Source organism: Leptodactylus fuscus, chromosome 2, assembly GCF_031893055.1.
Source record: "Leptodactylus fuscus isolate aLepFus1 chromosome 2, aLepFus1.hap2, whole genome shotgun sequence".
Classification (NCBI taxonomy): domain Eukaryota; kingdom Metazoa; phylum Chordata; class Amphibia; order Anura; family Leptodactylidae; genus Leptodactylus; species Leptodactylus fuscus.
The window spans coordinates 218,397,392-218,420,225 of NC_134266.1; the positions used below are offsets into that span (position 1 = coordinate 218,397,392).

The following is a 22,834-nucleotide window of genomic DNA, read 5'->3' on the forward strand; positions in this document are numbered from 1 at the left end:
AACAAACATCCAAATATCCAAACATCCAAACACACGAACATCCAAACTCACAAACTTTCACCTTTATAATATTAATAGGAGTTTTTTATTTTTATTTACCCCATACAGTAAATGCTAAGGAAAAGCAGGAAAAATCATAATTGATGAATTGCTGTTTTTTCACTGCTTTACCTTCCTTTCACCACCTCCAAGTCCCGCTCTTTATATCAGTGAATAGATGCTGCTCCATTGATTCGGGTAAAGGTGGTATTTTTTCTCTAATCCCCACCATGCCCAAGTAATCAATGCTGTTAGTTTTGCTATTTGATATGCTATTTAGGCTCTGTATTGTCAAGAAAGCCGTGTCAGGCAGGGGCAGACAAGGGGTGGGATTCTGAGCTCTGACACTGGCTAAATCACACCCCCTGCCTGACACTGCCCTTTAGACAATACAGAACTTAAATAGCACATCAGGCATAAAAACTAACTAAACTTAACTGTGTTTGTTGCTCAGGAACTTTTGGGGCTAGGGTAAAAATTCCTACTGCGCTGGAATCAGTGGAGCAGAGCCTATTAACAGATGCTAAGAACTTGATTTGGTGGAGGTGATGAAAGGTTCTTTTTAACATCAATTGTAGAGTATCTTAAAGGAATTCAATCATTAAAATGACATTTTTTTCTTGATAACACGTAGGAATAGCCTTAAGAAAGATGTCTCCTCTGCACCGCCATTCGGTAGAAATCGGGGTTTTCTTGGTATGCAAATGAATCATCTCGCAGCACTGGGGGCGTGCTCAATGCTGCGAGAGAACTCTCTAGTGCCGCCTCTATCTTCGCCTGGAAGGCCCTCTCCCTGCGTCTTCTTCCGGCGCTGGCTTCAAACTTCTAGGGATGCGCGGTCGGCTCTGCTGTCGGGCCTTGGGCCACAAGAAAATGCCTGCTTACATAAGTTTACTGTGTAAGCGGCCATAGGAGAATTGCCACGGGCATGCGCAGTCACCTCTGCCCGAGGCCTGATGGCAGACCCGACCACGCATGCCTAGAAGTTTGAAGCCAGTGCCGGAAAAAGACGCAGGGAGAGGCTGTTCCAGGCGAAGATAGAGGCAGCGCTGGAGAGTTCTTTCGCAGCATTGGAGACACCCCCAGTGCTGCGAGAGAACTCATTTGCATACAGAAGAAAACTGGGACTAGCCCTGTGCCCAGTCATAAATATGCAGCCTCTACAGAGTGTTTTTTAGTTATATCTGAAGAAGAAGCTCAGAGGAAGCTTCGAAACGTCATATTCTGTCATCATTATGAGTTAGCCATTAAAAAAGGTATCACCTACTGAAGACTTGCAAAGTTTTTTTTGTTTTTTATATTTTATAACCACTGGCTAACACGGTACCAAAACAAACATTTAGATTTGTTATACCTGGTATAATCTGGTGTGAGTTCTCATTTTGTATTATCTTTATTGTGGTACTTTCCCTCCGCCATATTGTGTCTTTCCCTTTTTGTGGTCTGTTTAGACGTGTCTTCCCTTACGGTCATGCGTTTGTGTGGTTGGTATTGTCTTTATTATCCATATTTTTTATATGTTGTAAAGAATAAATAAAAGACTTGTGATATTTATAGTGTCATTGCATTTGCTTATTCCTGGTGAGTTTCTTGGCTTGGGTAAGAATTCTACAAGGAGTGAGTATGAGAAAAATTCTCTGAGGTAAATGACAGATTATTTTAAGGGCCCCTTCACACGGCGTATACGCTCACTGCTTTGGAGCGTGTAAACGTTCCGTAGCAGCGGCGTCTAAAAGCAGATCGCATTGATTTCTATGGGAGCCGGCGCTCGCCATAGAAATGAATGGGCTGCTTTTTCCATTCATTTCTATGGGGAGCGCGCATCTGCCGGCTCCCATAGAAAACAATGGGAAGTGCTTTAGACGCCGCTGCTACGGAACGTTTACACGCTCCAAAGCAGTGAGCGTATACGCCGTGTGAAGGGGCCCTAATGACTAATCCAGGAGTTTCACATGTTAAAAAAGTTATTCTATCATCAATATATAAATCTCTTACGTTGTCCTTCAGTAACTAACCTACAAGCGCCATTACTCCATGGTCAAGTGCAGCAGTTGTCCCTAGAAGATGGGTATCCATAAATGTATGTATGATAAAAATATATACATTATAATCAGTTACACATAGTTTTTCAGATTTTTGCTTGATGTTACTGTACAGTAACTCTCATACAAGTGAACAGGACTATGGAAACAGTGTAACACCGCTGGTAGCATTCATTTCTGTGCCAGGTAGCCAAGCTTGGCTGTTTTAGTAATTGTGGCCACTACTGCGAGCCTTAGAACAGGTGACATATGGTGAAGACAAACTACGTAAAATCGTATAATGATTGCCATACATTGCACAGGAGGTGCAATTTTTCTGGGCAGAATTCCCCCAATAATAATGCTGATATTGGAGAACTGTCCGTACATTCATTATCATTATATCTATGGATACTTTCATTCTGCCAAACCAAAACACCACCAATAATATTGTAGAAATATATTTATTAAGGTAAGGTTTCGCATTAGCCTCATTTGTCATGGCAAAAATATTGACTATAAATTACAGTATGCACTGGTCATATATATCACATCCAGTGTAAAGGCACCAGCACCTTGTTAAGATGATGTTTACATTGGAACATGAGAAAAGAAGAGCTCACAGTGATCATCTATGAGTACGAGATCTAAAAGAGGACATATCCATTTCTATATTCAAGGCACAGTTGATTTTCAGTAGACTTTTGCAGTTCCTGGGTGGAATGGCCCTTCTGATGTTGGGATCCGTCACTATCAAGTGTAATATAAAGAAACATGTGATCAAATCCATCCTCTATTTCGGCTTGTAGGTTCTGATTTGTGCTTGTTCTCAATTGTGGCCATCTAGGTCCTTGAGGAAAGCTTCACATTCTCAATGGAGAGCTTTTCAAGGAGCATTGGGAAATACTGTGTTCAGCTACTAACCCATATCCCCGTTATTTTATCTGTCCCTCACCCTGATCAGCTCTATTATCAGCTGAAGACCAATTGAAGAGACAAGATTTAGCCAAAAAGTTGGGTTTAATCATTATTTGTACACAGAACGCAGCAGGGAGGCTCCTGCTCAAGCCAGTGGTCTTACAGGCCAGTAATAAGTCAGGGGAGGGGGCTGCAGTGCTGAGCTCCTGATACACAGAGAAGGTTTCTTTATATATTTCCCCATTTTAATTGTAATATTAGATAAATTAGAATCAAAAGGAAAGGAAGAGGTTAATGGAGGGAGCGCTGAGATTTTTCGTGTGCGTTTTCTATGTTTTGTTTAGCACCCTCTACCTTTCCTGCAGTCACATATTACTACAGAAACATGCTTGTGTACAATAATAAACATATAGAGGAAGATTTATTAAAAACAACACCGTCTTATTTGCCTAGAGCAACCAATGACAGTACAGCTTTCATTTTTTTTATTCTGCTCCTGATCTAGAAAAAACTGCATTGTGCTGTATGGTTACGATGGGCAACTAAGACCGTTCTGCTATTAGACCATTTTAAAATATCTGGCCCATAATGGTCAATGGACTGTTGGTCGTTTACTAAAATGGATATTTTATGGAATTTAGAAATGACCCCTTGTCAGTGTTTAACCTGCTGCCTGCCTTACGTTTTGGCAAGTTGCAGTATTTGGGCATGAGTCCATAAGCATATAATGTATATACTACAGATAAAAGCATAGTAATGCAATATTACAAGCAAGACAATGTTTATGATCTATTTCATTACTACAATTCATGGGAAAACTATACACCCTATGTTTACTGTGCATGGCGCTGTATCATACAGAGCTCCATGGTTAGCTGGATATTTCCTATAATGCTCCTTTTCGGTGAGCGATTGTCCTGGTCTCTTGTTATAAGTGGCCACTCTTATTTGGCTACACAGAGCACATGTTCCATCATTTATAATATATACCTATTGAACACACATAACAAACTTCTTCTACCATTTCCATACCATATAACGTGTCCAAACCAACACAACACTGTGTAACCCTGCTATAGAAGGTGTGCAGTAATAAATGCGGAAGAGACGGAAGTGTACAATAGACAAGTAAAGGCTATTTTGTGAAAAACTACAGCACAAACGTAAAAGGTGAGTCCATTAGAAACAAGCGCAAACATGTTAATACACAGAACTGTACTCCATCTATGGCTCGGCCAGTGTTTCTCAAGTTTTTGATCCATAGACATGTCCTGGTGTCTATCAGCCATCAATGTTGGTCCTTAGAATAGCTATACATACATTGAAATCAAACATTATACTATGTGTAACCAGAAGTAGAGATATATTCAATGAAGAGTGATTATCTAATGCTAAAGAACTTTCGTAGAATGTAGACACCTTGAAAATACAAAAATTACAATGAATATCTGTTGCCATAATAAATAATAGTAACTATTAGAATTTAATGATTGTGCAACAATGATCTAGATCAGTCGTCTCCAACCTGTAATGCTACAACTCACAGTATGTCTCGACTCGTCTGGCTGTCATGGTATTCTAGGAACTAAACTTACAGAACAGGTTGGAGACCAATGATGTAGATAAATTGGGATTATTTTGTCTAGGTCAGCAATCGTACCAATATAGTCAGCAGATATATCATCTGGATTGTCATATGAAAATGAGCTAATATTAAGCACTGCATTATGAATAAGCCATCAGGAAAGGCACTCCATAATACTCAACATTACCGACTACCATTCATGTGGCCAGTCTCTGCGTCTGGCAATGGTCAAACCATTCAGACATGAAACGTTATGTAAATGTATGCTGTACAAGCTGGGTATGGAGGTTATAAGCTAATATTCACTCTCTCACATATATACATTAGATAGTGTCAAGTTTTTATCATATTTTGTAATCTCATGATTATTTTCTAGAAATGTCCCGCTATTTATCTGTACAATCCTGAAATTCTCCAGGGCTTTAGACTTGCAGGCAACCAGTGATGCTACAGTATCAGTGACAATGACGCAGGAAGGAATACATCCACCTTGATCTTCATATTCAGAAGGCCTCATAGCACGTCTCCTATTGTTCTGTGGGAGCCAGCGTTGATATATAAAGATCTGGCTTATCCAAAGGCTGTAATGGGCTGACGCCACCGATGTGACTGATGGAGCTTAACAGTTTAAGCAGCAGACATTGTTCCAAATATGGTATTTTCTCTATATACAAAACAGCATAAAACCAAATATATAAGAAACCACCCAAAACCAAAGGATCCAGCCTTCCCATTATAGCAATAGTTCACAGGAAGGGTTTAGAGTCCAAGAAGAAAGATGGCAGAAGATGTTATGAAACGTTGTTTATAGACCCATCTTCAGTCCAATTTGTCACCCAGTCTTTCTTTTTAATGGTCCCAGTTTTCTCCTCAAGGACCATCGGTCTCTCTTCCCGGGGAATTTTCACAGCGTGGTATTGTGGCAGCTTCTCATCTTGGTAATTCCTTCTCTTAAAAAACCCACACTGAAAAAAAAAAACAAGGAAACATTAGATGATAGAAGTGAAGGTTTTCATGGTCTTAGCTAAAATAGTAAAGCTTAAATTGCCGGAAGAGGATGAAATTCGTCCTTGGGTCTTGTATGGAAAGGATTCTGTGTTCATACAGCAAGGAGGAATTGGACAATTACTATAAATGGTTAAGATCATTAACTCTACGCGAGACTCACTGATGATCTGGTTGGGAGGTGTGATGTCTAATCATATCATACATCACATTACCAACTTAGGAAAAAGCCCCATGTTTGTGACTGCTGCGGAAATACAGCTGAAAAAAAAACTGCATTTTATAGTACCAGCAAAGTGAATGAGATTTTGGTAAATCTTATCCACATGTTGCGGGGAAAAAACGCTGAAAAAACAGTTTTTTTTTGTTTTTGGTTTTTTTTAAAAAAAAAATACATATGATTTTGAAAAATTCAACATGATATTTTTAGTTGCAGAAACACAAGTGTTTCCCTTATAGAATTAATAAGGAAAGAAACATCACAGAGAAAAACACACCATGCCATTTGTTGGGTTTTTTTTTGCCCACAGCATTTTTAGCTACGATTCGCTATGTGGGGTTTTCGCCTTAATATGGAAAATAGCGAAAAGAAAGAAATCAAACGCAACACAGATATTAGCATTATAGGGATTGCGCTGATATACTGTATATCAGGTCTATTATGGGTAGACTATCTCTTTAAGTGCTGTTCATGAGAAACATAATGCAAGTCATCTCAATCTATAGGGAGGCATTGCTGGGTTTTGTCACCTGTCACCAGGAAAATGCAATGCAATGTGCAAGTGTCATGTTACACAGCAGGAAGAGCTGTACAGATTGATGGATAGTTTCTGAGGAAGGGATTCAGTATGGGTCCAGTCACACAGAGTTTTCTGGTGCAGATTCTGAGACGAAATTTGCATCAGAATCCGCGCGGAAAAAAAGCTTCTGATTGACTTCAATGGGTTCCTTTTTCCGCTCGCAAATTCCGCGTCAAAATCCGTGCCAGAAAACTCTGTGTGAATGGACCCTAAAAGGAACCAAAGTCACTACTTCTATTACTGAATGACAGCCTTCCCTTGCGAAGCAGCATACTGGTATTCACCACTACACAGTTTGTATCACACTGTGACCATTTCACAACACCAATAGGTAAGAGACTAACTACATATCATCACCAAGAGTGTTTATAATTACTACACTATATTGGCGCTCGGTGTCTCTCCCATTTTATCTTTTTAAGCCTTCCCTCTATGACTGTTCATAAAGAGATGTCTATAATATTAAGGAGATGGTCATATCAGCGACTGACCGCAAAGAAAGAGCAGAGACTTCCATGAATAAAGTATAAATTATAATGAATTTTATCCTATAAACCTAAACATCAATGCACTCAGCCCCTTCTGCTCTATAATATGATGGCTGCCGATTGCACTGCTTTTCCATGTGACAGGTTCCCTTGCACATAGTCATTGCACAAGCACTGCAAACCTTCACATGTCTGATCGGGAGATACCAAGTGTCAGGCCTCCAATGATCTCTTATGGATAAACTCTCCTGAGGAGAAGACATCAATTAAACAGATCTGGGCAAACCCTTTTACTTTAAAAAGTATAATAAATCCCCTCCTCCCCCCACACCCCCTCTATGACAATCCAAACTCTAACCATAGCATGCACCAACAAAACGATCAACTGATCAATAGATATGGGAAACCAATTTTAACCTAAAATTAAAAGCAGGAACAACAAACATTTTGTATAATTTACAACAAACACAACAGAAAAATACTGCTATAAAAGGGTATCAACCCCCCCTCCCCCCGGGTTATTTTGGTAGGCTTAAAAATCCACAGTGGCCAATAAGTGGCTTATCTTTTGGGATCAAAACACTGTTCCTTAAGGGGTTAAACAGTAAATGCATCTAACAATGGGTTAGTTAACAACGATCTTAATGTTAGATTTGGAAATATGGAGCACTATGCAAAGTCTCATGGCACACGCATGCTGGATGTTACCAGCTAAATCTCCTCCTCGGCTTGCCTAGCTAGGTCAGAGGGTTGCAACCCTAGACGTGCTCGGTAGTAATTTGTTGTATACTTGGATTCTGCTGACTCCCTCTTGAAGAAGCCACACTGAAAGGAGCATTGGAAGAAAATGCTGAGCTATACATTGTCAAGTCTTATCAGGAGTGAAGACATGATGGAGTCAATGAAAGTATAATGCTACTGGATAAGTGGATGCGTCCAGACACTATCAAATGGAACTGATGCAGACTAATGTATCTACAGCTCTATAAAGCAAATAACCTAAAAGGATGGCAATGAGGAAATATGTAGGGAAAAGGCAGGAATACATCTGTCTTTTCACCCTGAGAGGTTCCAGCACTTTTGATCCAAATGTCAGGAACATAAAAATTATAGGTACAATATATTGTGCATACATTACTAGGGTTTGTGCTGCATCCCGTCTTCTGCTATATGCTTTTTGGTGTGTTGTATGTATATATCAAAATGACGTGAACCTAGTGCAAAATCGGAGCCAGGTCCCGCAAGTATAAAGTATATTTTATAGGACTGGGCTCTTCCTATTGGGATAAGACACCTAAGGCATATGTACCCAGATGTACCAGATTTACCCAGGTGTGATCCAAACTTCAGCATCATATTGGACTGGTCACATAAATACAGTATTTGCAGATGTCCCATTCATCTGAATGGAGCTTGAAGGAATCCAGGTGCATGTATGAAAATGGTTGCATATATCTCTGCAAGAAATCTCTTGTATGTGAATTTACCCTTATAGTAAACACTTAGCACAGAAGCAGGAAGGTAATGTGAATGGGTGTGTAGACTCAAAACTAAAGGTATACAAGTAAAGTGCAGGATAGGATGTACAGTACAAGGTCACAAATATATCCTATGGGTCAGCTGATATATTATCTATGAAGACTCGGTCATATGTGTGTCATAGGCAATGTGACTGATGTGATACATCACCATCACTTCTCATATTTGCTGACCATACAGGTATGAAATATAATTAAGATAAAAAAGTGGTATTTTCTACACGGGAAAGAGTCACCATCTTACCTTCCAGAGGATTAAAACTAACAGCAAGAGCAGCAGTATGCCCGCCAGCACCGCAATAAGGATTATCCACCAGGGAATACCTCCGTGTACCACAACATCAAGCTCTGAATAAAGCATCACAGAAATCTGCAAAGACATCAACAAGTACACTTACATGATTCCCACAAATAATAATTAACGCACTTTAATCTCCTGAATAATGTATGATATTAAGATACCTTATGTACCATATTTTTGGACTATAGGACATACAGTACTTTGTAGTATAAAAGAATCGTACAATGTCCTTGTGTCTCATAGTCCGCAGTCTAAGGGGAAGGCTGGTATATCAGTGTCTGGCAACCTCTGACCCCTTTCCTAATGATCAGGCAGAGTGCTCGATGAACATACTTGTAAACTCTCCCAAAACTTTCCAGGAGGCTGACGAAAAGAGGGAAGACCTCCCGGACCTCCGCCTCAGGTTCCGGACAAAAAACTCCGTATCAACTTAGACTAAAACCATCAGGCTTATACACAGACTGTTTTTTATGCAGCCCAAAACAACCATAAGGCCCCATGCACACAGGGCTATCCAGAGCGGAATATCCAGGCCGTGCTTTATAAAATAACAAGTATACACATACACTTCTGAAGTGACTCAGGACTTAGATGATGTGACAGGGCTCTGGATTAGTATGGAGGGTATTGAGACAGCCAGTCTTATTATAGTCTATGGTCGGCTTCTTTTTCTTATTATTGTTGTTTTACGGAAATATCCATTAACCCCTCCATTTCCTTAGACCAGTGATTTTCAACTAGTGTGGCGCGACACATGGTCGGGTGCGCCGCGGGGAAAGTTCCCCAATTACACTTACCTTTCTCCTCGTTCCCGTCGTTCTTCTCGCCGCTTTCTCTCTCTCCGTAGTCTGGCTACATCATCACATCGCGTCTCTAACTGTTAGCAAGACCGCGGAGAGAGAGAGAGCAGCGAGGGAACGAGGAGAAAGGTAAGTGTAATGTGTACACTGTCTGCACAGATGGAGGGGACATGAATCTGGGGACAGACATGGAGAGGACATGAATCTGGGGACAGACATGGAGAGGACATGAATCTGGGGACAGACATGGAGAGGACATGAATCTGGGGGCAGAGATGGAGGGGACATGAATCTGGGGGCAGAGATGGAGGGGACATGAATCTGGGGGCAGAGATGGAGGGACATGAATCTGGGGGGAGAGATGGAGAGGACATGAATCTGGGGGCAGAGATGGAGGGGACATGAATCTGGGGGGAGAGATGGAGAGGACATGAATCTGGGGGCAGAGATGGAGAGGACATGAATCTGGGGGCAGAGATGGGGGGACATGAATCTGGGGGCAGAGATGGAGGGGACATGAATCTGGGGACAGAGATGGAGGGGACATGAATCTGGGGGCAGACATGGAGAGGACATGATTCTGGGACAGACATGGAGAGGACATGAATCTGGGGGGCAGAGATGGAGGGGACATGAATCTGGGGGCAGAGATGGAGGGACATGAATCTGGGGGCAGAGATGGAGGGGACATGAATCTGGGGGCAGAGATGGAGGAACATGAATCTGGGGGCAGAGATGGAGGAACATGAATCTGGGGCAGAGATGGAGAGGACATGAATCTGGGGGCAGAGATGGAGGGGGGACATGAATCTGGGGGCAGAGATGGAGAGGACATGAATCTGGGGGCAGAGATGGAGGGACATGAATCTGGGGGCAGAGATGGGGGGACATGAATCTGGGGGCAGAGATGGAGGGGACATGAATCTGGGGGCAGAGATGGAGGGACATGAATCTGGGGGCAGAGATGGAGGAACATGAATCTGGGGCAGAGATGGAGAGGACATGAATCTGGGGGCAGAGATGGAGGGGGGACATGAATCTGGGGGCAGAGATGGAGAGGACATGAATCTGGGGGCAGAGATGGAGGGACATGAATCTGGGGGCAGAGATGGATAGGACATGAATCTGGGGACAGATAATGAATGATAATGAAATTTTGTGTTCATCGAAACAGGCCCAGGTTTCACACTGAGTGAGTATAAATACATTTAGAATCTATATTATTAACTATATGTATAATATGTACTGTTTTAGTGTCATTTTGTGCCATTTTGGTTGGTGGTGTGCCCCGGGATTTTTTAAGTGTAAAAAGTGTGCCGCGGCTCAAAAAAGGTTGAAAATCACTGCCTTAGACCACCAGTAAAGATTTAATTAAAACACTTTTCTTACATATTGTTCCTTCTCATAGTACCAAAAATATGGTACATGTATTTGCAGTCAAAAAGCTGAATAAATGTCAGAGAATATATCTCTACATGTGGTGCAGAATACAACATGGACGTTACTAAAGACATGAGTGGGTACCTGTGTTGTAGCGTCTCTTAGCACCAGATTCTTAATACTAGACTTGACAGTAATGTTTGCCCGGATTACCACTTCTATGTTACTACCAGATGGATAATCCTACAGATAAAAAATACAAAGGAACGTTAAAAGTAAAGCTGACCGTGCCAATAAAAGTAATACATGATGTTATAGAATGGATCTGGTCACCTCTAAGAAGCTGCTGTTCCAGAGCCGTCCATGAACATTGAGCACCACCTGCTGGTCAAAACTGTACAGAGGACAACTAAATACTACACAATGTGCAGTACCACGTGCACAGTCCTTAAAGATAAAAGAAAAAGTCATGTCACACATAGAGCAGTGTTCATACTGTGTTATGTTTATGGTAGTAGCGGATGTTCTATATATAAAGGCTGATCAATGTGTTGCTCAGATGATTATTGTATACGTGATGTGACAGCACCCCACCACTTCGGTTATAACTAGCCCTCGAACAGTCCCAACTGGCCAAGGAAATCTTCTAGGTGCCTTTGTGTAAAGTGCTACAGTCCATGACAGTGACATCTTAAAGAGATTCTAAACTAAGAGACACATAATAAAATTCCTTGGGCTTTGGGTTCTGGTAATGCAGAGAGTTGCAGTCCAATTCTATATGCAGAGACGCAAACTGATTTTTATTATGGAGATGACAGCACATATATTTATTTATGACCCATTTATACAAATGGGCTTTACAGAAATGTAAGAGCTGCTCTGCTTACACGTCTATTCTAGGAAAATAGGGAATTTATAATGAGCTATTATTTTAGACCACATTTTTATTATGATAACATATTTTTTAAGAATTTTGTGATATCTTTTCTCAATTTTCCATATCACTATCTATATTTTTTTTTTTAAAGTGCTATATCATGCAATATTAATTCTGGCCACCAAGCCTAATAATAGACTGACACAGTAAACTGGTGTACTTGACCATAAATGTGGCACAGACCCCATGTGTGGCATATTTTGACACAATTGTCATTTAAAAATCCACAAACTCTCTGCCCCATGAGTTGGTTTTGGAGTCTATGACTATGTTGTAAAGCATATCACTAAATTCTGCTAACAGAGCAGAGGCAAGATGGAAGCAACCATAATCATGTACAGAGAATAAAAATATAGAAAAAAAGTGATATATTTCAACTATCTGGTTTTAGTAAATGAATACATAAAATGGCTATACATGCCTTGTCAGCTTATAATATACCCTGTGCTTTTATACATTACATTTCTCTATGTATTATGGTTGTTATTACCAAAACAACATCCTTCTTCTTAGCCGGATATGTTAGTGACCATCGGCTTGCAGATCGCTGACTTGCACTGGGTATCAATGAACTGGAATCTGATCTTACTGTATCCTAGAAAGATAAGGCAGATTATATGCACTGAGCTCTATGTGACGTGTAACATAGTAAAGCAGATGTACAGTTACTTACTAGTCTAAGGGGGTTGACTGCATTTATGGGGCTACACTCCATGCTGCGGCCTGACAGCCCCTTCTCTTTCAACTGAATCTTCATTGGGTACATCAGCCATTTTCCATTGGCCAATTCATGAGGCCACATAAGGTTTAGATATGCAGAACCCAGTGTGCGCAAAGACTTTCCTCTGTTGGAAACCTAAAAAAGGATTACAAAGGTTAGTGAATAACACCCTGTTTTATACAGATAACTCTATATCATACTTGCACATGGCTTTCCACTCTTCAGGTCTGTTTGGTGACCCGAAAAACGGGAAGACAATCCGATTACAAAGCAGTTACCTGCGGAGCCCATAGACTATGATGGGGTCCACCGGGTTTCTGCCCACTTGCAGGACTTTTCTCTTTGTATTTTACAAGCGGAGTGGGGAATGGGATCCCCATGCGCAGATGTGAACCCAACCTAAGTATCATTGCACTGTAGCCATGTAACAAGGGCCCATCACCGCTTCTGTCTCCTCTCCTAACATGTCTCTCTTAGTAAATGCTTATATAAGATAAGATAAGATAAGATAATCCTTTAATAGTCTCACAGTGGGGAAATTTCAGCATGTTACAGCAGCATAGTAATACAGATACAGGATAATACACAGTAATATATTACAGACGTAGGCAGACATATGCTGAGAAAAGAAGATATTCTAGGAGTCCATAGCAGTTAAGGAACAGAAGAAGAAAGATATTTATATTCCCCATGGAATATAAAAGCAGGTGCACCTTTTCTTCTGGTGCTGTTCCTATGTGATTCCTTCTGAATATTTATGAACAATTGGGTGTTACCCTTTCCCTTGTCATAGCGATGTGTCCCTACACAGTTTCATATGGTCCATACTGACTGGACAGTGACAGAGAGACGCAACCGCAGCTGTTAAAGACCTGGTTGTCAGGTTATTCATAGATTTAGGAGGAACAGCCTAACATTGACACAATGCTATAGAGTTATTTAATGGGGAATACACTTATGAAATAGAACCTGCTTGGTCTATTAGCCACCTAGAGTTTTATGGTATGTACATTAAGGGAGCCTTCACACGATGTAATGCTGCACTCATTCTGATCGTAAAAACACGTTCAGAATAAGCGCGTAAAAAGCAGCTCCTACTGACTTGAATTGGAGCCGGCATACGTGCGCTCCCCATTGAAATCAATGGGAGGCTTTTTTCCCTATTGCTTTCAATGTATTACGCGCTTATCCTACAAAAACTAGATTTTGTAGCACTATACTTCTGGTGCAGTTTTCGTTGTGTATTCCACACTGGAAATCTGCAGCACTTCCAGTGCATGTTCTCTACATGAGCCGAATTTACATGACATAATGCAACAATGCAACATGAAAGTGAATAAACTTACGGTGACTTCAATGTCCACAGGGCTGCCGACCTCTTCTTCATTTGTCATTGCAGACTCGCCCTTTATCTCCCCGCTATAATACAGTCTGTTAGGTGTGGCCTCCCTGTAACAGAGCACAGCACAGTCCTTCTCAATATTACATGACTTTTCTTGCAAATAATATTGTACTTTATCTATAATTTATCTATAATAATTATATTACATAATTCATGCATGTCCAGGCAATAGGATTTTGGATGGTTTACTTACCCAGAGACAGACAGAGGAAGTTCAATAATCACTTTGGCTTTGGCAAACATAGAAGTAAGGTTTTTCTGCTCACTTATCCTATAAAGACAAAAGTTTATTGATGGAACTCCTATAAAATAGGAAGCCCTTAAAGTGCTAGTGTTCTTTATTGTATTGTCTTATTGAATTTTTAATATTTAGAACTTTAAAGTCTAACGCCTACTTTTTTTTTTTCATTATAGTGTGGTGGTGGGGAGCATCATTGTATTTGGTGACCATTTTTGTAATATACTTTATTATCCTATCTAACTTCCTTTTTATTATAAAACAGGCTGGAACATTTGCCTTACTGATATTCTGCAGAGCTGAAGCCTTTACCAAAGGGAGGATGGTCACTTCAAACAGCTGTATCTCCGGTTTTATACCACCTAGAAAAATGGTTCTGGCATCATATTTTCAGCTTTCTTATGATGTCAAGTTTTAAGAACTAGCTATAACAGAATATGAGATATCAATGCGACACAGTCAGGAATGTGATTTTATATGCAGACTGAACTGCTGCATATTAGGTTGAAATTCCCGACTGTGTTTTTAACTATAAAACCAAAGATACAGCCACATGGAATGAACATCCCCCCTTTGGTAAATGCTTTAGCTCTATACCGCTATATACTACATTGAGCACATGTGTATAGTCAGTTTCCTGGCAATGCTTAGTTAGAGCAATGATAATGGGAACTTTACAGCCTGTTTTGGGAGTTACACTTTAAATGCATTTGGAAGTCATGTTAGTCCCTGTGTGAGTTACGGTAAAATTTTCCTATCTTTTGCACACCTTTATTTTTTGGCGTTTGAGAGGAAAACAGAGTACCCAAAGTAAATCTATGCATATCCAAAGACAAGGAAAAAAATATGGAATGGATTTATTAAGAGTGACATGCCGTATGGCAGTCCTAATAAATGGTCCATGGCAGAGTGACATTCACCAACATTAAGTTAATAATTTTGGTGCATCTTGAGTGGTCCTTGCTGCTGAGTCTGTAACTTATGCCAGCTTGGGGTTGACAAAGATTTCAACCATTATTTGTGCCAGTTATATTACATTTAGAGATGTGTCATGGTGGGAAGTGTGCTTGCTGGACACTCATTACATCCCACTAACCAGGGACCCTTAGTAGCTTTGCTTAGCAAGTCTGTCCCTTTATGGTTACTTATTATTCCTCTATTATGGATACTTACTGCAGGATAATGGGATAAAGACTGTGACGTTTTTGAATGGTTGCAGGAATATAACAATAAGTGTGTGTGGGTGGGGGGATTATATCAAAACTGGATATTTCTAATCCCTGTGCCAATGGAGAATGTGTCTAAGTTATGATGAGGAACAGGTCTTATTATACATCATTATACATAGGCACGTCATGCAACAGTCTGTACACCAACATGGAAATCTAAGCCAGTTTGTAGCAGATGTAGTTCACATTCATCATTTACACCAGAACATTGGTATGAATGATGATAAATCCGGGGAAAGGAGGGGGCACAACACAGCAAAAAAGCCACTTGTGACCATTTTTGATTAAGGGGCATCTTAAGAGTTGCAAAACCGAAGGTTGGAGCTTCATTAATCTGTCCCTATTAGCTTATGGTGTACAGGAAGAGATGGCAGTCGAGCTGTAGCCAAATATACAGTATACGGTATATAGCACTATGGATGGCAACAGCTAAACATCATATCACATACACATTGTTGATGTAGACACTACTCCATGAAGCAATAATGACAAGTAAGTAATTTCCAGGTCTTTATGATCTAGTCCCATATGTAAACTCCTACACATTATATCAGGTAGTGACTTACGTGGTTAGATCCAGCTTTACTTCCAGCTCTGTTGTCTCGAGGGTAATTCCTTGGGTACTGATAACCATGTAAAAAGTTATCTAAAATAAAACGATACTCATTGTCAGATATGACACTTATATAGTAGGTCTCTTTCTAAGCATGAGTTTGATAATATACCAAATATAAAAGCTTACCTCAGCATTTCTCTTCATAGGGTTGCCCAGTTCACATACTGCCTGGGATGCGTTATCATTGGAAATACAAATCACGGTCTTGTCCTAGGGTTGAGAAGACCACAGAGAATCGGTATATTAGAGCTATGACACTTGTATTAGCATTGTTCACAATCTTAAGCGTGTTGTCTAGATGAGAAGGTGCTTAAGTCAACTCCACTCCTCAGTTCTCCTTCCTTACAATCATGCTTACTAAATTGTAATGGTTGATGTATTTCATACCACAGTTAAAGGAGCCGCACGAACACCGGAGTAGGACATTGTTTCGGGGAAGGAGGCAATGAGCTGAGCCGCATGAGCATCATCTCCATCCAGGTGTGGATGAAGAGGGTCTGATGGAGAATTTGTAACCGTGATCTTCAACACCACGTCCTTCTGGTCGGTCAGCGAAAAGACTGGAACATTGTTCTCTCTGCAAAAGTAAAGTCAGAATCATCAGATTGGGCTATTCCTCACAATACAGCACTGCGTCCAAAGGCACATGGCCAAGTGGCCTCTAATATCTCAAGTCCCTTAGCTGCTCTAGTCAAAATGTATGGGACTACTAAAGAAAACCAAGTGGTCCCATACATTTTAAAGGGAAACTGTCAAAGAAATCTGATATATCAGCCCAGCCCCACAGATAGATAGGTTAGGTTTACCTGAATCATAGTGTTTTCCCCTTCTCACATGAAAATACTTGTACTCAGTCTTGTATATAAATATATTTTACATTAAGACATGAAATGAGAGTTACTTGGATTTTAGTGAACATTTCCAAAATAAATCAACTAGGCGGTATAAACTCAGACTAGACAGTCTACAGATACACCAGGTTTATCATCCAGCCTCAGTCACTGACGCTAGGTTCACACTAGCATTCGGGTCTCCGTTCTGTGGTTTCCGTCTTCTGCATGCAGAAGACGAAAACCTGTCAGAGCGGGTCCGGCCGTGAGCGCCGGTGAGCGTTTTATGCTCTCTGCCGCGAAACTGTTTTTTTAAAATCGGACACAGAGTACTGCATGTTCGACCCTGTGTCCAATTTAAAGAAAAAACGGTTTCACGGCGGACAGCATAAAACGCTCACCGCCGCTCACGGCCGAACATCTTTCAAACCCATTCAAATGAATGGGTATGAAAGAGTCCTGCAGGTTTCCGTCTCCTGCTCAGTTTTGTGCAGGAAACGGAAACCTGCATGAACGGAGACCTGGCGCAGATGTGAATGAGCCCTGAGATAAATCTACAGCTTTTACACTAATAGGCAGGACTATTATATCTGCCCAAGTGTAAGGATATATCCTCAAGTCATAATATGTTGCTGATTTTGAGGTGGATTCAGTCTCAAAATCAGTGGCAGATTCCGACCTAATTCTGTGTTCCATTGTTTCAAGGAAAGGCAGAGGTCAGAGCAGAGTCCTGAAAAAATAAGCGTCCTGCTCCATCGTGCCATAGATTCACCTTGATGATCAGGCCCATTCGTCTGAGCCCTAAGCAGCGGAAGGCTTTCCACCATGGGAGTCTGCCTCAAATTGCTCTTCATTTTCGGCTGTGTGAACAGCCTTAATACCATAAATAAGACACTGTTGTCCTGTTATGTATAGTATGTACCGGGATGGAAGGTTTTATATACAGAGATACAATATAGGAAACACTAACCATATGGTCTTATTTTCTAATTCATAATGTCTTGATTTATTACACACTAATATTGTAAGGGTATGGTCACATGTCTGAATTTGGAGCTGAATTTAAGGATGATTCTTTTCTTTCTTTTTTTTTTTTTAAATGTAGATTGTGAGCCCCACATGGAGCTCACAATGTACATTTTTCCATATCAGTATGTCTTATTGGAATATGGGATGGAAATACATGCAAACACAGGTAGAACAAACAAACTCCTTGCAGATGGTTTTTTGCCCTTGGCAGGATTTGAACACCAGGACCCAGCGCTGCAAGGCTGCAATGCTAACCACTGAGCCACCATGTGGCCCCATTAAGGCTGATTCTGTCAGGCTGGGACAGAATTTTAAAATTCCATAGTGGATTAGGTGGCAGATTCTGCATCAAATTCTGAAGACGAATTTGGTCAAGCAGAAAAATTCAGCTGAATTGAGCTAAAGCTCAACTTTCCAGCTTGTACAACTTTTGCCGTGTGAATATACCCTTACAAGGAAATCTTGGACCCCCGCCATATGATATTTATTGACCTATACTATGGATAGGTAATCAATATAATTCGTCTTTATGAAAAACAGGGTAAAAATGACAATATAGTAATAGGAAAAAGATAGTATATCAGACTTCCTTTCGGAAAGACAGTTACTTGGATGTACTTACACAGGTAATGGTACAAACTGGTCATCTTTGCCTACACGAGAGTAGAAAGTGTAAGCCAACTGCAGGTTACTATGACAGATTTTGTCTTCTCCGCATCCCTCTTTTATGAAGTGTACCTAATATAAAGATATCAGATTATGTAGGATATCACACTGTATAGGATCTGCCTTCTGCAGACAGTCAGGACTGAATAGATGACTTGGCCTACATCTCTAGATAACTCTAAATCCCCATTTACACATTGCAGTAGTGATGCAGCAGAAGATAAAAGCCTCAGTAATTATACATAATGTCAAGAGCATTTAATATGGACTATTTCCATTATCATAACACATTATATTCTTTTTAGAAGACTTAAGGTAATTTCACTTCTTAAAAGACCTGCAAAATAGTCCCACATTTCTATGATATTCATGCTTTGCGTAAACACTTCCAGAATTTTGCCCTTGTCCATCAAGCTGGATGCATGTTGCAATTCTTATAGAAATCTCTGGAGCAGTGCAAGGCGCATTATTTACAGCTTGTACATAGTCGTATGGGCTAGAACTTACACTGAATGGCCACTTTATTAGAGACACCGATCTAGTAATGTGACAATGATCCACAAAAAACTTGCTCATTTGATTTAATGCTCCAGTTCTGGGTCAGGTACCTAATTTCCTTATAGTCAATCTTCAATCGTGAAAGGGAAGGTGTCTATAATAAAGTCTGACTTTTCCAAGGTCTTGCATATATACAGTCCTATGAAAAAGTTTGGGCACCCCTATTAATCTTAATCATTTTTAGTTCTAAATATTTTGGTGTTTGCAGCAGCCATTTCAGTTTGATATATCTAATAACTGATGGACTCAGTAATATTTCAGGATTGAAATGAGGTTTATTGTACTAACAGAAAATGTGCAACATGCATTAAACCAAAATTTGACCGGTGCAAAAGTATGGGCATCCTTATCATTTTATTGATTTGAATACTCCTAACTACTTTTTACTGACTTACTGAAGCACAAAATTGGTTTTGTAACCTCACTGAGCTTTGAACTTCATAGCCAGATCTATCCAATCATGAGAAAAGGTATTTAAGGTGGCCAATTGCAAGTTGTTCTCCTATTTGAATCTCCTCTGAAGAGTGGCATCATGGGCTACTCAAAACAACTCTCAAATGATCTGAAAACAAAGATTGTTCAACATAGTTGTTCAGGGGAAGGATACAAAAAGTTGTCTCAGAGATTTAACCTGTCAGTTTCCACTGTGAGGAACATAGTAAGGAAATGGAAGACCACAGGGACAGTTCTTGTTAAGCCCAGAAGTGGCAGGCCAAGAAAAATATCAGAAAGGCAGAGAAGAAGAATGGTGAGAACAGTCAAGGACAATCCACAGACCACCTCCAAAGAGCTGTAGCATCATCTTGCTGCAGATGGTGTCACTGTGCATCGGTCAACAATACAGCGCACTTTGCACAAGGAGAAACTGTATGGGAGAATGATGAGAAAGAAGCCGTTTCTGCAAGCACGCCACAAACAGAGTCGCCTGAGGTATGCAAAAGCACATTAGGACAAGCCAGCTTCATTGTGGAAGAAGGTCCTGTGGACTGATGAAACAAAGATTGAGTTGTTTGGTCATACAAAAAGGCGTTATGCATGGCGTCCAAAAACAACAGCATTCCAAGAAAAACACTTGCTACCCACTGTAAGATTTGGTGGAGGTTCCATCATGCTTTGGGGCTGTGTGGCCAATGCCGGCACCGGGAATCTTGTTAAAGTTGAGGGTCACATGGATTCCACTCAGTATCAGCAGATTCTTGAGAATAATGTTCAAGAATCAGTGACGAAGTTGAAGTTACGCCGGAGATGGATATGTCAGCAAGACAATAATCCAAAACAACGCTCCAAATCGACTCAGGCATTCATGCAGAGGAACAATTACAATGTTCTGGAATGGCCATCCCAGTCCCCAGACCTGAATATCACTGAACATCTGTGGGATGATTTGAAGCAAGCTGTCCATGCTCGGCGACCATCAAACTTAACTGAACTTGAATTGTTTTGTAAAGAGGAATGGTCCAAAATCCCTTCATCCAGGAACTGATTAAAAGCTACAGGAAGCGACTAGAGGCTGTTATCTTTGCAAAAGGAAGATCTACTAAATATTAATGTCACTTTTCTGTTGAGGTGCCCATACTTTTGCACTGGTCAAATTTTGGTTTATTGCATATTGCACATTTTCTGTTAGTACAATAAACCTCATTTCAATCCTGAAATATTACTGTGTCCATCAGTTATTAGATATATCAAACTGAAATGGCTGCTGCAAACACCAAAATATTTAGAACTAAAAATGATTAAGATTAATAGGGGTGCTCAAACTTTTTCATAGGACTGTATATACGCATACTTCAACTCTGATAGACCTTTTAATACCAATGGTAAAAGTCTTTGATTATTCCATTGCACCCCATTCTCACCTCTGTGTTGTAGACGTTGGGTTCTTCTTCACTGAGAATAGGCATTAGAGAAGGCAAAGATTCTGCAGAAGACTGTCTTTTGTTCCGTGCTTCTAATATATTGTATGTCAAAGAGACTGGGATTGAACGAAGTTTGTCTCTAATGTCCTCCTGTACAGTTTTAGAAGAAACAAAGCATATATGTGAATATATTTCACAATGGATACATGGTGCACACAGGATTCCATCTTGAGAAACCAGGGTGTTTTGGTGGGTTAAGGGGCCATAAACCTTAGATAGATAAACAATTATTTGTTTGACAGCTATTCCTCCCATCCCTGCCTTACACATGAACTCTACAATTGACTAAGCATGCCTGTGTTTCAGTATGAAGGGTGGACTAGGCTGCTGCCAGTGGTTTATCTCCAATGAGAGCCAAAGATTGACTTGTTGAAATCCAACACGCCAAATCCTGTTTTTTAACCTGACTTTTCCCATCATGGAAGAGTCAGGACGCTGTCATACATATTAGCTGATTCACTCTCCCTGATGAAAATGGAAGGTTTTGCTGATGTTCATCTAAAGTGTATGGTCGCTATTAGTTCTAGAAGTATGGAAATGTAAAATTATTGGCAGTTTTTGGAAACTGTATAAGATTATTACGATTTTGTCTGTCCTGTTAATATTACTCTAGTTCTGCCCATCTATGTAGGCATAAGATGAAATAATACCAGTCACTACGATTTGTTTGAGAGAGCATTTCTGTGCCCTGCACCTATTTCCAAACTTGCGAGATTTGTAAGCTTGGGTCACTATTTCATATCATTCTAAAACCTGCCACAAGAAAATAATATACTCAGTCTAGTGCTGTTATGGTCCTATAAGCAGAGCCTCATGTGGTTCTGTGAGTCCAGTCACCTGTACTTGGAATACAGCATCAATGCAGCGGCTGGAGGCCTGCTTGTGAAGCTCCACAGTTGTGCTAGACTGGTATTCTGGATCACTGGGTTTCCGATTTACGAAATATACCCGGCTGGCCTTGCCTTGTTGTCTTCTATCTGCTTCAGCTTCAAATACACACTTCAGAACTGAAATTAAGAAAATTTATTTACAATGGCAAAATATAATAGAGAACTCATCTGATATACAAACAATCCAATAATCCAAATAATTCCTCTGTTTCATTCCAGGGGTTGTCTTGAGAGAAAAAGAAGGTATAATAGATGATCAGAATAAGTTAAATAGACTGATTCCCTTCCCCTGCCTTTCCAGTGCTGCAGGGGACCCTGCTGATCTCCATTTCCTAGCCCCATCTCAACACAAAGGGAGTAGCAATACCACTGGTATTTCCTGTATGATAACATTGAAATAGCAAGTAGAGACCAGCAGGGGCTCAGCAGTGTCAGAGCAGCAGGGATAGGTGAGCTGAGTACTGCATCTTTTTTTGTTTGTAACTCATTTTGAGTCTTGTTTTTAAAGTTTTCTTCTCCAAACAACCCCTTTAAGGAGAGACATATAAAGTTTAAGTGACTATTTTTTTTATTTTATAAGTCAGATAGTGGTTTATCTCCATGGTGTTAGCTCTATTAAAACAAATGGGAATTTTTACAGGAATTTGGATTATTTATCACCACATGCATAAGGACTGTTATGTGAATGCTCCAGCCTCATTTTATAAGAGCCTTTCACTTCACTTGAATATTAAAGGGGTTGTCCCATAACAAGGATCCTATCTATACTGCTAGTTTATGTGGATATAAGACTTTTCCTAAATACATTGCTTTATCAAAACTGCTTTGTTTAGCCGCTATCTTAATTTATTCACTTAACTGTTGACACTGGCCCTTGGGATTATCTGCTCATTTGTCAAGTGACAGCTGCCTGCTCTCAGGGGG

The 22,834-nt window shown here is 40.3% G+C and overlaps 1 protein-coding gene across 4 annotated transcripts in view; it reads right to left on the reverse strand.

The window, feature by feature from the left end:
- Window positions 1-2,538: 2,538 nt before the first annotated feature.
- Window positions 2,539-22,834, reverse strand: part of ITGA7 (integrin subunit alpha 7) — a 129,293-nt gene continuing 108,997 nt past the window's right edge. For 3 of the 4 annotated variants that reach the window (XM_075265558.1, XM_075265556.1, XM_075265560.1), the window contains 14 exons: window positions 21,858-22,027; window positions 20,961-21,110; window positions 18,500-18,615; window positions 16,406-16,595; window positions 16,145-16,228; window positions 15,969-16,048; window positions 14,129-14,206; window positions 13,880-13,982; window positions 12,486-12,668; window positions 12,303-12,407; window positions 11,209-11,322; window positions 11,020-11,118; window positions 8,639-8,764; window positions 2,539-5,528 (listed from right to left, as the gene is read on the reverse strand). In XM_075265558.1, the coding sequence (XP_075121659.1) occupies window positions 5,355-5,528; window positions 8,639-8,764; window positions 11,020-11,118; window positions 11,209-11,322; window positions 12,303-12,407; window positions 12,486-12,668; window positions 13,880-13,982; window positions 14,129-14,206; window positions 15,969-16,048; window positions 16,145-16,228; window positions 16,406-16,595; window positions 18,500-18,615; window positions 20,961-21,110; window positions 21,858-22,027 (1,772 nt within the window). In that variant the 3' untranslated portion in view covers window positions 2,539-5,354. Of the gene's footprint in view, window positions 5,529-7,564; window positions 7,682-8,638; window positions 8,765-11,019; window positions 11,119-11,208; window positions 11,323-12,302; window positions 12,408-12,485; window positions 12,669-13,879; window positions 13,983-14,128; window positions 14,207-15,968; window positions 16,049-16,144; window positions 16,229-16,405; window positions 16,596-18,499; window positions 18,616-20,960; window positions 21,111-21,857; window positions 22,028-22,834 lie in introns of all 4 variants that reach the window. The other variant, XM_075265559.1, reaches the window with a different exon arrangement.